The 16102-nt window shown below is 37.2% G+C and overlaps 2 protein-coding genes across 4 annotated transcripts in view; both read left to right on the plus strand.

The window, feature by feature from the left end:
* s100z (S100 calcium binding protein Z) overlaps positions 1–16102 on the plus strand; it is a 30594-nt gene continuing 14492 nt past the window's right edge. For 2 of the 3 annotated variants that reach the window (XM_051093034.1, XM_051093035.1), the window contains exon 1: positions 13291–14424. In XM_051093034.1, coding sequence (XP_050948991.1) covers positions 13620–14424 — 805 coding nt within the window. In that variant the 5' untranslated portion in view covers positions 13291–13619. Of the gene's footprint in view, positions 85–9158; positions 9218–9889; positions 10064–13290; positions 14425–16102 lie in introns of those variants that run through there. The other variant, XM_051093037.1, reaches the window with a different exon arrangement.
* f2rl1.2 (coagulation factor II (thrombin) receptor-like 1, tandem duplicate 2) lies at positions 71–3151 on the plus strand. The gene is made up of 2 exons (XM_051093038.1): positions 71–313; positions 425–3151. The coding sequence occupies exons 1-2, from the start codon at positions 244–246 to the stop codon at positions 1558–1560; spliced, it is 1206 nt and encodes a 401-aa protein (XP_050948995.1). The 5' UTR covers positions 71–243; the 3' UTR covers positions 1561–3151.

Raw genomic sequence — 16102 nt, forward strand, 5'->3', positions numbered from 1 at the left:
CGGTTCGCACTGTTGATTTCGGTCAGTGCTCGAAACTCCCAGCTGGATCTGACTGGAGTGCGTCAAGCATGTGACGTCACGCAGGTAAGCAGACACGGCGCGCTTTGAGCGCTCAGTAAGGTGTGTCCTTCCGCCTTGTAGGTCGACCAAAAACATTTGAGGGAGAGGAACAGCAGAGCTCATACGGCGCTGCACGAGACGGACTTGCTTCCACTTCACCAAGAAGTTTGAAAAACACGTATTATGGCTGTCTACGCAAGCTATTGGACCTTGTTACTTTTCGCGTGTATGTTTTCTGCTTTGGCACTGCCAGGTTAGTCGCTTTAAATCGTATTTTTCTAATATTTTCCATATTTTTATTTTTTTAACACTTGTTTGTTTGTAACTCAGTCATTTAGAATGTGAATCGTGTGTTTTGTTTCAGGTGACGTTTCAAGTAACGTTTCAGGCAACTTTACAGGCAAAGGACGAAGTTTAATAATCTTACTGGATGAAGAGACAGGCAAATTGTTTATTGATCAGATCACCACAGATACTCTAAAGAGCGGGCTCACGAATGTCTTCCTGCCAATTATTTACATAATTGTACTTGTGGTCGGGTTGCCAACCAACGCCATGGCTGTATGGGTCTTACTGTTCAGGTCGAAGAAAATTCACCCTGCTGCCATTTACATGGGCAACCTAGCACTGGCTGACCTTATGTTTGTCATTTGGATGCCTCTCAAGATCGCTTACCATTTGAAAGGAAATAACTGGACTTTTGGGGAAGGGATGTGTAAAGTTTTTATAGGTTTCTTCTACGGCAACATGTACTGCTCCATCCTCTTCATCACTTGTCTGAGCATCCAGCGGTACTGGGTCTGCGCTCACCCGCTCTCCCAACAAAGGAAAAACACCAAGTTTGCAATCATCGTATCTCTGTGTATCTGGATCTTCATTTCTGTCAGTACCACGCCTTTGTACTTGTACCAGCAAACGGTTGAAATCACTGACCTCAACATCACCACCTGCCACGACGTCAGTGTCGTCAGCACGAAGAACTTCGAGTCGGGCGATATATTGCTAGATGTTCAACTGCCTTATTATTATTTCATGGTGATGGCAGGTCTAGTGTTCTTCATCCCAATGTTGATCATCATCGCAGCTTACATCCTTCTCCTTCGTGCACTTGGGAGCTCCACAGTCGAGGGCAGCGCTGGAAAAACCCGCCAACGAGCTGTGGTTCTCATCGTCACGGTGCTCGTAACGTTCTTGGTCTGCTTCATCCCAAGTAACGTGATGTTGGTCGTGCACTATACTCTCCTCCGAAATGGCTGGGCTAACAACGGCTACGGTTTCTACATCCTCACGCTGTGCCTGACTAGTCTCAACAGCTGCTTGGATCCTTTCATCTATTATTACGTCTCGGATGATTTCAGGGAGCAAGTCAAAAACACGCTACTGTGCCGCAGCAGTCGTACGGTGGAGAGGATGAGGGTGTCGTTCAGCTCGATGAAGTACTCTAAAAGGACCAAGACATATACTTCGAGCACGGGCAACACAGAGAGCAGCAACTGCTGAGAGTAGATGGACCATGATGGACACAAGTTAATGTATTTATCTGTGGCGCTGTGGAATATACAAATCTTGCTATTATTTATGCTCTGTGCTCTCCATGGATGAGAGCGGATTGAAGTGTTTATGAAGATATGAAAGACCTTCGTAAATCCAAAGCTGAGGGAGCCGTGAAGAGTTGAACAGAACAGTCTGTTTCTGTAGCTCAGGATTGTAAAGCCAAAGCTGTCTCATAAAACTTGAGAAACTTTCCAGCCACATTGTTCTGTTGTTACATTTGATATTGTTCAGATAGGCCTTTTGAAATTATATTTAATGTGAATTTATCAGCCTGTGATGGATAAAATACTTAATTTTTTAGCCAGAATTTGTTCTGTTTTTAATATTTTCTTATTTTTTTCTTTTATACCAAATCTGATTAGCAAGGCCAGATTTTCCGCCAGTTAGTCATAGTGACATTGTTTTATACCTCACTGTGTTACATAGCCACAATTAGGTCACTATACTTGCCTGTGCTGCACGTGTTTGTACATTTTCAGATTCATTTTCTAAATTCAGCTGTATCACTGGAAAGAAAACTTCTTTCAAAAATGGCGTTCAGTGTGCATCTAAATTTTCATTCACACACTGTTTAACATGTCACAGTCTCTTGGTTTATCAGATGTCTTTGTACTTCATAAATGCATGCAGCTGTTAACACACATATAGTCAGCTTAACTTCTGAAGGCATGACGCCTTTTGAATAAATGTTTTGTTTGCTATGAAAATTCGTTTTTTCTGCTGAATTTCCTATAAATAATTGAGTCAGAGGTGAGTCATTATGTTGTTTTCAGAAACTTTGACAAACTACGTCATCATCACCAACTATGAAACTTAACCTTGTGACCACTTCACGATGGTATCTTTGTGGCTACAAAATGTTAAATTCCTTTGGTAAATACTTGTAGTAACTGTTTTGTGGGAACAAAATGTGCCTCATTTGTGAAACACGAGCAGAGTGAATTTGCTTATAAATAAATTTTAAAAACCTGCTAAATAAATGTGAAACTGTTTACACAGTGATTTACACAAGTTCATTCTGCTTATGTTTCAATGAATAGTGCACCTGTAATCGTCTAACCTGTTTTGTTTACTAGTATGAGCATGTTTCATATCGCAATATCTCGCACTTGTGACTTGTCTGATTTGTATCAGTGAAACTGCTGTTCTAGTGAATTCACACTGGGCTCCATTGATCGGTTATAGTGCGGCTTTGCTCACTCCCTAGTTTAGCAAATATTTAGCATACTATTCACAATATCCTCTGTGTCTATAGAAACCTTGAGCCTGTTTAACTAGCTTTAGACCTTTGATTCTTTGAGTTTCTTCATGTTTGAAGGGCAGGAAGTGAGGTGTTTTTGAACTTAAAAAATATTGCGTTTAGAAAAACAGCCAAATGCCAGCTACCAATATTAAAACAGTAAGAGTAACTACTTTATTTAAGTTGGCTTTTACTTATAAAAACTAGAATATATAAAATATTATTTTTAAAGATGCTCCCTAGGCTGTGATAAAAAAAAAAAAAAACAATAAAAACAGTGAATTGTGAAATTTAAAATAGCTGGTTTCTATTTAAAATGTATCTTAAAATGCAATTTATTCTTGTGATGCAAAGATGTATTTTCATCATTACACCAGTCTTCAGTGTCACATGATCCTTCAGAAGTCATTGTAATATGCTGATCTGCTGCTCAGGAAACATTTCTGTATTTCAGTAGAAATATTTTGTAATATTATGAATGTCTGTAATGTCACTTTTGATATGTTTAATGTATCCTTGCTGAATAAAAGTACTATTTTTGCTATTTACAAATTGTGTACATCTTATATCCCACAAATGTGATTTTGTTTTTCTAGTCCTTCTAGTCCTCTAGTCCTTTCTAGTTTTTTTCAGCCTTGTCTCACAATCACCCTTTTATTTTCACCCATAGGTGGAAACAGGCTATATCTTCCAGCCCCTCAGGTAGCATCAATATCTGAAAGTGTCTATTCATCTCATTCATTTACATTTCCCTCGGTCTCAGATGTCTGTATTGTGTGGGGTCAGATATATGTAGCCTCCAGGCTGGGCTACGACCAACCACAGTCTCAAATAAGATACACAAACTTTCTATCTCCCCCTCCCGCGTTTTCTCACGCTGTCTCACTCTGCGATGATCCAATTTCACACACGCAGATTCTCGATCCTTGACTTCACAGCTTCCTGACCATTTCTAGATGTGTTTGCCTTTTTGATGTTGCTATGGATACTGCACTGGTCTTGTCCATGGCATTTAGGTTGCAGTTTCTCACTGTCATCATTGGAATAATTATTAGACGTGTGATAAGAGGATGCATTTCGCAAGTTGGTTTTTGCTGCATGATGTGGTGTGGATGAAGACTCAGTGACACCGTCATGTAGATTTCTATGTTATGCATAGCATAAAGGTGACATTAGCAAAAATTTCGCGTGTAAAAACATGTATATTGTCTTCTGTCAGTAGTATAGAGATGTATGAAGCAGAAGCCACTTCTGTTGGTCATCAAGGCAAATTCGCCTGACTGGAACATGAGCGAAATTTGCAACGTAAAATATTCAATCCACACGCAAATCTCTCAATCAGTGTTGCCAAGTCCACACTGTCATTTAGATTTCTTTGTTATGCCTAGCATAAAGGTGACATTAACGAAATTTCGCATGTAAAAACATGTACATTGTCCACTATCAGTAGTACAGCGATGTATAAAGCACAAGCCACTTTAAAACTAAGCAGCTTTCTGTTGGTCAGTGCGGCAAATTCGCCTGACTGGAACATGAGTGAAATTTGCATCGCGAAATATTTCGTTCCCAAGCAAAACTCCCGATCAGTGTTGCCAAATCCACGGAAATGGGCTAGTTTGACACTGTTTTCCCGGGTGATACTGTCATGTAGATTTCTGTTACGCTAGCATAAACCAGCAAACACAACAACGTTTTTTTCCACGTTGTGAAAAGGTTGTAATAATGTTTTTTTTCCCGACATATTGTGACATTGACGAAATTGCATGTACAAAAATGTATGAAGCACATGCCACTTTATTACTAAGCAACTTTCTGTTGGTCAACGCGGCAAATAGACCAATTATCTGTTTGTAAACATTCGGGATGCGCGCGCAGCATGGTTGCAGAAAACCCAGAGAGATCGCCTTTACAGCTAGAGAATTACAAAATAATTGGATTTAAAAAGAGTATAGATTATATTGATTAGATGCCATTTTCAACATGTTATTCGCATATTACAACAGCTTGTCACCCAGCGATAAGCAAAGTTATTCAATGAAACTGACGTTAGATAGCGGGATAGTCTTACAGACTCGAAACAGGGATGACGTTTTTTATGGGCGGTTCAAGTGGCAGTCTATGGAGCCATGGTATAAAAGAATAAAAAAGGTAAATTTGATTTTATATTTCAAAATTCTGACTTTATTTTCGCAATTTCGAGATTATATCCCACAGCTCCAGAGGAAAAACAACTCGTCATTCTCTCTTTTCCCCTCAGCTCAAAGTTTATATCCCACACTACTGCTTTTTTCCCCTCAGAATTAACAACAGGGGCGTTTCTAGGATTAGAAAACATCAGGGGCTGGTGGCAAAACATCAGGGGCTAGTAGTGGTGGATGGGAGCTCACATCATAATTACGTAAGATTTTGTTAGGCACAGGTGGGTGAACATGGATCCTCCTAGGGAGGTCTGGGGGACATGCCCCCAGGAGAAAATTTGATATATTTTAAAGTTAAATTCAATAACTTGGTGCACTTTGAGAGTTCGAAAATAAGAGCTATAAGTTAACCCATGTTCAGTGTGCAAATTGAACAAAGAAAAAGGTTGATGACCTGACTCACCCCTCTTCTGATACTCTGAAAACACTGGATCATGAACTCATCATGTGTCATATTGTGCTTTCGATTTTAGTTCATTTGACAGATACATTGCCAAAGCAGTGGCACAAAACAACATTGTTACACTATGAAAAAACAGTAAATAGTAATCACTGCAAATAGCAAACATATCAAAGTATTATCACAAAATTATAACTTTACAAAAATATGTTACATAAAAAAACTAATAAATTTAAAAATATATATATGCATGCAAAAATTGGCCCCTTTTTTTTTCAAATTCCATTTTATTTACTTTTTTTCTAATTTCATTTTTTTTTTTTTTTTTTTTTTTTTTTTTCTGTTTTAATTTTTCTGGACTCCTTTTTAATGGGTATATTTAGTTGTATTAATCAAAAAACATGCCTGATTAATTAAAACAATGAAACTTATACAATTTAACGTCAATTTATCAAAATTATGTTTAGGGCCATATGAAGTGTTTTATGTTTTCTCACCTAATATTTTATTGTTACCAAATTTGTTTTAGCATGTCTATTTATTTAAATGCATAAAACAAATGCATAAAATGAAATTATGTGTTGTGTATATACATTTTTCTGGTTATGAAATAAAGGCATAAAATATTAATTTATCTTTTAATTCATGAAAATTAAATTTTATTTTTGGCAAATAAAGGGGATGCACTAATAAAATTTAATTAGCTCGAGCCCCGAATGATTAGCCCTAATGACGCCCCTGATTAACAAACTCACTAGTTTTGTTAAATTGAGTTATAAAGTCCGAATTAGGAGATATACTTGCATTTGTGATAAACAAAAATCAGAATTCAGAAGATAAAATAAAAAAATGTTATGTTAAAAAGTTAATAGTAATAGTTTAAATAATATGTCATGCTGTGACTGTATGGCTAATACAGTACATCCCCTATGAACAGCATATGTGTGGATTTTACCCGTTTACCTCCACTTTGTACCAGTGTTTTTCTGCAACCACTATGCGCACGCAGCTGCAAATGACGTCACTGTGACGTCTACTCGAAATTGGTCTATAGCAAAATTTCCATCTCGAAGTATTTCGTCCTTACGCAAAACTTCCGATCAGTGTTGCCAAGTCCACAGAAAAGGGATATTTTCACACAGTTTTCGCAGGTGACACGAAATTTCATATAAGTGAAATCTCCTGTGTAAGAACCTGAATACCCTAGTGAAAAATAAATATACTAAAACGTATTTAAAATACATTTATTTCATGCTAAGTATACTACAAATACATTCACATATTATGTACTTAATAAAAAATACCCTTCAGTTGTACGTTTAGTATACTAAACTGGCATATTTAAAGTCTGCTGATTTGGAACATCTAATTTTGTCTTTAATGCACTTTAATTGTGGAAGTCCAACTAAAGATATACTTAAGTATATTTGATTGTGTTGAAGTGGAACTATTGCAAGTATTCTTTAAGTACACTCAGGTACACTCAAATACACTTAAATGCAAAATATTTACAGTCCTCATTAACAGTGACATTAAAACATATTTTAGGCTTACTATTAAGAAATGTGCATTGTGTAGTACTCCAAATAAAGTTTAGTTACAATTTTTATATCAGTAAGCCTCGAACGATAGGTCTGTTAATAGGCTTGAACTATACTTAGTATAAAATAAATGCATTTGAAATCTTTTACGTTTGTATTAGGGTATTGTTCAGTGTCAGTAGTATAGCGATGTATAAAGCCCAAGCCACTTTCAAACTAACCAGTTTTCTGTTGACCATCGCGGCAAATTCGCAACTGGAACATGAGAGAAATTTGCTTCCTCTTCAAGTATGTGGCTATTTTCACACTGTTTTTGCAGATTATTTTTAGTTAGTGTTTAGGAATGTGATTTGAAATGTTATTTTGGATCCACGACGTAGGGAAAACCTGCGAAAAAATAGCGATTGAACTATCTGGCAACCCTGTGTGGTTTCCCACGGATTGCTGTTTGAATAGATTTCGCCCGTGAAATTTCGCCGAACAACGGTAAGTAGGACAACATCTTACTTCCTTTTTGCCAATGCAGAAACTTGTTTAAAACATTGCTATTTTACTTGCTACACTGTAAAAAATTTCCCTGTAAAAAAACGGTAATCTACTGGCAGCTGTGGTTGCCAGCATTATACTGTAAAAATATAGTGTGCTACTGTTTTTGAAATTAACAGCAAAATGCCGTTTTGTCATCTACAGTATACAACTGTAATTTAGCAGCATATATCTGTTAAATTACATATTGTTAGCAGGTTGCTAGGTGGTGACTTAGTAACCCTTTATTTTTACTATTCTGGTCTGTAGCCCATTTTTATTATCAACTGTAATTCGACTTAGGAAAGTAATATCACACGTTTCCTTAAAAGGCAACATATTTGAGGTATAATTGATGTTTGTGGCATAAAGGGTACAGCATAAAAGTTTAATCCTTGATGTTTGTTCAAATCTCTAACCTGAAGTATGAGTAACAACAGTACTTGCCTTAGCAAACACCACTTTTAAGTTTTCCAGTACAGATATTTTAAGGTAAGAAACGAACAAAAGTCAGAAAGTTTGTGAACTTTGGCCTTTGTTGTTTATGAGAGACCAGCAGTGTTTAAAACGAGTAAAGCTCCTATTGCGTAACACTGACAGCACAGAGAGGAAGACGTTACTTCTCTTTCTATCATCTCTCCCACCCCCTGCTGTCTCTCTTTGTCTCTTCACTCACCCTTTCCTCCCTCTTTGTGTCAGACAACCTGTTTTTCTGCTTTACATTTTTTCCAAGCATAAACAAACCTCCAGGGTCACCTAAAGAAGAGTAGAGGAATATTTAACCGTGAAGGACAAGTATATGTTACAACCTGAGTTAATGAGTGCTAGTGAGTCCAGTCTGACTGTAGGAAGCAAGTGTTGACATTTTGGACTCGTCTCTCATTCGAACACATGTGCCCATGCGCCGCCACCTGCAGTTTAAGATTCAGGATCACTTCTCAAGACACAATAATTTATTGTGCACTGCTGTGTTTGTCGGGGTCTCGAGTCTTTGATGCATGTGTGTTGGCCTATATTTAAAAATAGGACCGTGACTGTGAGACTCATTGTGTCTATGTTTAACGGAAACACAACAACTGGTCAAACCAGTTTAGCTGAGCCTGTTGAAGCAGGTTTGTTGGTGGTTGTGGTCATGTCTCAGTCAAAGCATTCACATCTATCTATCTGTCTGTCTATCTATCTATCTACCCTAATAGGACACGTACATCATGTAGACAGCTATTTGATCTTATTATTTATATGTATGTCCGCAATTTTTTAAAAATGATTTATTTATTAATTTATTTATTTACAGAACAACCAGCATAAAATTTGGGTTAAACATTGATTTAAAAATAAATAAATAAATAAAAATAACATGGCTTATTTATTTATTTGTTTGTTTGTTTGTTTGTTTATTATTTATATATAATATATTTACAATAATATACAATAATATATTTACATTATTGTAAATGAAAAATAAACAATCAAATTATTTGCTCTTTTTTGGGGGGGTAAAATACAATGTAGATGGCCTCATAACCTTAATATAATGTGGAATGATTTACATGCCTTGAAGTTAACAATAGAATGACAATGCTTTGTTCTCTATTTCTCAATTTCATCATTTACTGAGAATGACTACAATTATCTCTCAGTCTACTAGTCACGTTGATGGAAGAGTATTGAACACAGCGACATCTACTGTACAGATCTGGTAAGTGCAGCACTTATTTATTTATTTATTGTTCCAAGTAGCCTATTCAGAATGAAGCGTACTGCACAGTATAAACTATGTACTGCTTAGTATCTTTTAAACAATATGTAAAATGGTATGCAATATAGAACTATAAACGTTTCTGTTGCAGAGCTGTGTAGCTCTATTGCACAAGTACTTTTGTATTTTTTTGTACTTAAGTTATACAGTTATTTTGCATTTTTTATACAATTGGGGGTAAAAATGTCTTTTAGTGACTTTTGGATATTGCTTCTACTTCATACTATACATTAAAATTGAAAGGTCTAATGCACTGCATTAGTATACTGTATATTGCAAATATAATAGGTCATCAAAGTAATGCATGCATAAAACATGCATACTGTGCACAATATGCATATTATATAATGCATAAATAACACAAGTAGCATGGTAGTAGGTTATTAGTCAATCATATCAGGTGAACTGATGATTATGCTATTATTTAGTGCAAAAAAGCAAGTTTAGTTCTTGCCATTTTGGGTGATCGATGTATCCTATACATGTTCAGTGTAAATGTGAATGTGTAATAATTTCTCAGATGTTCACAGATACCTTGTTGATTTGTCTGAACATTATCTTATCTCTCCTGCATAACTACTTGCTTAAAACACAGTCCACATTTTCTCCCAGTTTCCACATTCCTCAAGGACCCCTCTGTTGCCGTGCCAGAGGGGGAGGCGTCCACAACGGTGCCTGATGGGAAATGTTCCAGTGTTTCCTGTGCTGAGCTGCAGATAACAACTTACTGTTTAGAGAGCTCAGCCTGAGGTCTTCAGAGATACTGAGCTGCTGGACGAGAGCCAGGTACCGCTCAGCCTCGCATGCACTAACGCCGCGAAGCTCAGATTCTCGCGTTTGTTTGTTTGTTTGGCCTCCTCCAAACGAGCCAAAGGTTGCAGATAGCACCGCCGCCCCCTATGCTAAAGGTCTTCCGTGTTATATGACATTGCATGCTGGTGAAAAACTCAGAATCATATCTGAAATTGTTCAGTTCCTTGTGTCATAAGCCAACTTGATCTGAATTTCTCTTTCTCTCTCTACTCTCTCGCTCTCTTTTAAAGCATGGAGAGCTATTCTCCATGTGCCAGAGGGATCAGTAGGAGGCTGAAAGAGAAGATGATTAATTAGCATTGCCTCTCCGCTTTGGCTGTAGACTGATCTCAGCCCAGATTCTCTACGGGCTTCTCTTATGTAAAACTGTCGAATAACATAGTGTGGCATAGAAGCGAATGGTGGCTGAAAACAAACACTGCATGGTGTGGCGTATGTTCAGGCTGGTTGGACATCTATATCCTGAAGTGTAAACATATATTCTTCTTTCAGTAGTTTTCAAATTTTGTCTTTATTTATGCTCCACTGTCATTTCAACCCATTAAAGTAGTCCATACGACTCATACTCTATATATGAAAAATTCTGATTATTTTAAAATTAATTTACATATTCTCACAAACAGCATTTTGTCTGTGCATTTAAAGTCAAAGAGATAAAATGTTGTTTTGGACCTTGGCATTTTTTAAAATATCTTATTTATTAAAAATATTTTTTTTAAAAACAGCTTAAAAAAAGGTATCTTTAACCCTCATGCAGTTTTTAAACATCATTTATAAAATGGATAGTTCCAGTCCTTGATTCTGATTGGTTGAGCCGCGTTCAAAGCTGTTGTAAATTACTCTACAAACATACACCTTTGTGTATGTCTGTGTGTTGCTCAGCAATCACTTTGTTGCAATTACAACAGTTGTTGGCGGAAGAATAATGTTATTATTAAATACCATTACACTTTATTTAGTCTGTTTTATTTTGTGAAACCTTACTACATATATGGAAAAACTGTTTTATAAAAGCAATAAGCCCCAAGAAGCCATGGTTTACAGTAAATTTGTAACACCTTAGCTGTTATTAATTCACTGTACACCATGGCTTCTTGGGGCTTATTACTTTATTAATTTTATGTCACATTTTTTTAATTAGCATGGTATGTCAAAAAAGTGCCTCTTTATAATTAGCATAATTGCAAATGAGATTGCAGAGCTCTGTTTTGCACACACATCTATTGCATGGCATTAGACATCTTGTAATATTGTGCACAACTATCATACCATCTACTTTCAGTGGAAGAGCAGCTCAGACATTCTGCCAAACATCTTATGTTGTCTTTCATGGAAGAAAGTGCGTCAATTATTATGACCAAATTTTTGGGTCTCTATAATGCAGTTCTCAAGTGTCAAACAATATCGTTCAGTCTTTGTGACGTCCCACTTGGCATAATATATCAGAAAGTGCTATTTTTGAAATTAACAAAAGATCTGTTTCTCACACAAATCTATCTTATGGCTTCAAAAGGCTCAGAATATAGTGCAGAATTCACATTTTATGGAGCTTTTTGTCTTTTTTTAACACCTTGGCAGTATAAAACACCATCTATTTTCACTGAGCAGCTCAAACATCTGAACAAAGATTAGGAATAACAGTGAGTAAATTATGATCTGATTTCAATTTTTGCATGAACTATTCCTTTAAGCCTTATGCACTTCTCAAATATGTAATTTAAAGTTACTTTTTTAAACTTGTTATGATTGGTTATCATGATGGTCATGTGACATGCAAGAACCAATAATAGCATCCAACCCGGCATGATTGTCAGAAAGTTCCTTTTTATAATTATCATAATTGCAAATGAGATTTCACATCTATTGTATGGCTTTAGACATCTTGTAAAATTGCGCACAACTATCATTTTATTTTATTTTTTTATTTATTATATATTTATAAATGACCATCTACTTTCAGTGGAAGAGCAGCTCAAACATTCTGTCAAACCCCTTATGTTGTGTTTCATGAAAGAGAAAAAATTGGTTGGAGTTGGAATAACATAAAAGTCAGTCTCTTTATTGCAGTTCTCAAGTAAAAACAACTTTATTTTTTATATAACGTCCATGTCAGTCTTTGTCGTGCATTTTCAAAAGGGGATTTGCTCTATTTTAATCACTACCATAGACATCAATGACTCTAAGATAGAAATAATACTGTGTAGTTGAAAGCTGATTCTTACTCAAACATGGTAAATGTCTGCTCTCTGTCAGCGGCAGTGCGAAAGCAGATTTGAATGTCCAGGTATGATTTTTTTTCAAAGTTTTAATAGAGACAGGCAAATCGGTGTCATTTAAAAATGGGATTGCATGGGTGTTTGAACCACTGTCTATGCAGGGTCGGTGAGCTCTCAGATTTCTTCAAAAAAATCTTATTTGTGTTCTGAAGATGAACAAAGGTCTTATGGGTTTGGAACGACATGATTAATAATTAATGACTTCAGAGCTCTGGTGGCTTAAATTGTGGTCTGTTTGTCAGATGCATATATCATATGGCTTCAGAAAGCTTGGAATGTAGTGCTTTTTGTCTTTTTTTACAACAGCTAAATCATCATACACTTTTGCTGAAAGAGCAGCTCATACATTGTGGCAAATATCTCATTTATATTATTTTGTATTTCATGAAAGAAAGACAATAATACACAGTTAGGCTGACAAACTCTCATTTTTGTGTCATCAATGACTATGTGAACCCAATTACCATGCTCAAAATTACTCATGTTGTCTGCATTTTGAACATTTTGAATTTGCACTAGCAAACACAAGCAGCAGCAGTGATGATGTAAGTAGTCATAGATCCTTCTAGCAATCACAGTGAGCCAATTGTGTTAGCCAACATGCCACACAGTTACTTCACAAGCTCTTCTTCTCTAACGATTATAACTGTCAGTGCTTATATTAGAGGTCACAAAGCATCCTCGAATGCATATCAGCACAGCTGAAGATAAACGTAACAAACAACAGAGCATTTTATTGACACAAGTTTAGTGAAAAGTGTCAAAATACATTAACAAGCATTGGAATACAAGGCATTTGGAACACATATTATCTTTTTAAAAGACATTAGGCCAAAACTACAAACCTGAGATATGCCACAAAACTCCACAATTGGCCATTAAATGCTAAAGAGGTTTTGTTTTATTATTATTTAGAAAAATAGATAGATTTGCAAGAAAAGACACTTTATACATTCAAGGAGCAGGACGCTTTCGCTGGGAATGTGCTGCTTGCTTCTCTACTGGTTTGTTAGTACTCGGTCTGCAGTTCAGGGAGAAGATGAATAGCGGCGGGGAACGTGCGAGACAGGGCGGGACAGATGGAGTGAAGAGAGAGATGCGAGCAAGGGTGTGAAAAGCAAAGCAGAGCCTCAGGCTTCCTTTTCGTCCTTTTCTTTCTCCATTTTTGTCTTCACAGGAGCCGGCATGGTCGCGGTTCCCCCCAGCCAGTCCCAGTGGGCGAAGAAGGGCGCAAAGTTGGTGGCCGGCTGCTGATGGTGAGCATCGTGACGCACCGCTCCGGCCCACAGGCCGAAGGGAACCAGACGATGCATCGCCCAAGGGAAGTCGTAGCCGCAGTGGTCCTCGGTGGACACCCAGATGTTGAACAGCATGAACGCCCAGGCGGTGAGACAGTGGCACTGGAGGAGCAAAGGATCCATGGTGGTCCAGAAACCCACGCTGAAGAGCTCCCAAGCAGACAGGTATTGCGTAACCAGGCTGAAGGGTTGCCGATACTGGTGGTGGAGCGCGTGGAAGGTGCGGTAGAGCCAGGCGACGCGGTGATGCAGCAGGTGCCACAAGTAGTACTGGAAGTCGAAGACCACTGTGCAGCCCAAGATTCCCAGCAGGAAGGCGGTGAGCGTGGGCGCCTCGCGGGGGAGCGGCACGGGCGGCCGCCAGAGCCACTGGGCTACGGCGGCTGGGAAGATGTAGAGCAGATGGTTGTACGTGGTGAGCGCCAAAGTGGAGCCGATGTTGGACCAAGTGACGGTGCGGTCCTGGTGGATCTGGTAGCGTCGGATGGAGGGCCAGGTGGGCGCCAGCAGGTCCAGCACGGTGTAGAAGAACACCAGCACCAGGTACATGGACACCGAGAGGACGACGGGAAACAGCGGCGAGCGCAAGGTGCTTTCGTGGTTCTCCTGAAGGTAATCCCACATGGGCTGCAGGACGGAGCGCTCCGACAGAGCCCAGGTTGCGTTGCTGACGTCCAGCACGCCACGCAGACCGCCGGGATTCATGTCAAGCTACGTGTTGTTGATGCAACAGCCAGGCTGCTGTTACTCCTGCGGCGTGGTGAGGATGCTGGCAGCGGCCGGCGGCGACTTTCTCTTGTTTTGAGTGCTGGATGTGGCTTTTTGTAAAAGATCTGATCTGCGCCAAATGAGGCAGGCCTTTACGCCTCTAAAATGTGTCCAAGCACCACCTCCTGCATCTGTAGTGTCTCTCTCTCTCTCTCTTTCTTTCTCTTTCTCTCACCCCCCCACACTGCTCTTCTCTTGGTATGGTTTGTGTGTGAACGCTCTTTTCATTGGTAGTTCAAGGATGATCCAACATTTGACCAGCTTTGACCAGCTCAAATGTTCCTGTGCCACTCATTTCTGACCTAGAAATGGAGAGATCTGTGAAGTATCCATTTGTTTGATTTGAATCGTATGTACTGCATATTCGGAGATTGATGCATTGCAGTTCTGTCTCAATGAGCAAAAATTCATAATTTGAATTTAAATGTCATTATTAGTTCTACTGAATGAGGTGGACTGAATGTATGCAAGAATCGCAATCAAAAGACAAATATCATGCACAGATTGTCAATAAGTTTTTTTTAGGTTTTATGCATTTAGCAGTGAGTCACTTTGCTCAACATCTTTTGGACAGCATTTGGATCCTTAGAATGTTTGTGTTAACTAAAAAATTATAAAATTTGTTTTCGTTATCTGAAAAAAAAAAAGCTGAAATAAAATTAAAAAAAAAATATTAGATGAAAAACTTAATTTATGTACTTGAAGTATTAAAATTACTAATAAGAAAGACAATTAGAGTTATTAAAGCTATATATACACTTTTTGAACAGTAAGATTTTTAAAGAAGTCTTTTCTGCTCACCAAGCCTGCATTTATTTGATCCAAAGTACAGAAAAATACAGAAATATTTTTACTATATAAATAAAAATAACTGCTTTCTATTTTAATGTGTTTTAAAAAGTAATTTATTTTTCTGATTTCAAAGCTAAATTTTTAGCATCATTACTCCAGACATCCTTCAGAAATCATTCTAATATTCTGATTTGTTGCTCAAAAAAACATTTATTATTCTTATGTTAAAAACAGCTGAGTAGACTTTTTTCAGGTTCTTTGATGACCAGAAAGTTCATAAGAACACCATATAGCATTATAAACGTCCATTTAAAGCATCCTTGATAAATTAAAGTATTAATTTCTAAAATTTCTTTCCCAAAAAATAAATTATACTGACTCAAGCTTTTGAGTGGTATAGTGTATAATGTTACAAAAGCTTTTTATTTCAGTTAAAAATGTTGATCTTTGGATCTTTCTATTCATCCAAGACTGGAGTAATGATGCTGAAATAATGATTTTGTTTTGATCACAGAAATAAATTACATTTTAATATACATTCAAATAGAAGTTTTTTAAAATAGTAAAAATATTTTACAATATTATTGCTTTTGCTGTATTTTGGATCAAATAAATGCAAACTTGGTGAGCAAATGACACTGTAAAAAACATTAAAAATCTTACTGTTCAAAAACTTTTGACTAGTAGTGTACAAATATTTAAAAAACAAATCAATAAAAACAAAAATGAGAAAAATGAAAATAGAAATCGTATTAAAATGAAAACTGAAAATATAAAAACAAAAGCTAATTCAAAATAATAATAAATAAATAATATTAAAATGACACTTTGTAAAAAATGTACTTGTTTTGCAGTTGGTTCTTGAGATGCACTGTAGC

The sequence above is a fragment of the Labeo rohita genome, chromosome 21, assembly GCF_022985175.1.
Source record: "Labeo rohita strain BAU-BD-2019 chromosome 21, IGBB_LRoh.1.0, whole genome shotgun sequence".
In the NCBI taxonomy this organism is placed as follows: Eukaryota; Metazoa; Chordata; class Actinopteri; order Cypriniformes; family Cyprinidae; genus Labeo; species Labeo rohita.

Coding starts and splice junctions, on each gene's coding strand:
- f2rl1.2 (XM_051093038.1), top strand. CDS start 244: ATGGCTGTCTACGCAAGCTATTGGACCTTGTTACTTTTCGCGTGTATG. Junction 314..424: donor TTCTGCTTTGGCACTGCCAG/GTTAGTCGCTTT, acceptor GTTTTGTTTCAG/GTGACGTTTCAAGTAACGTT.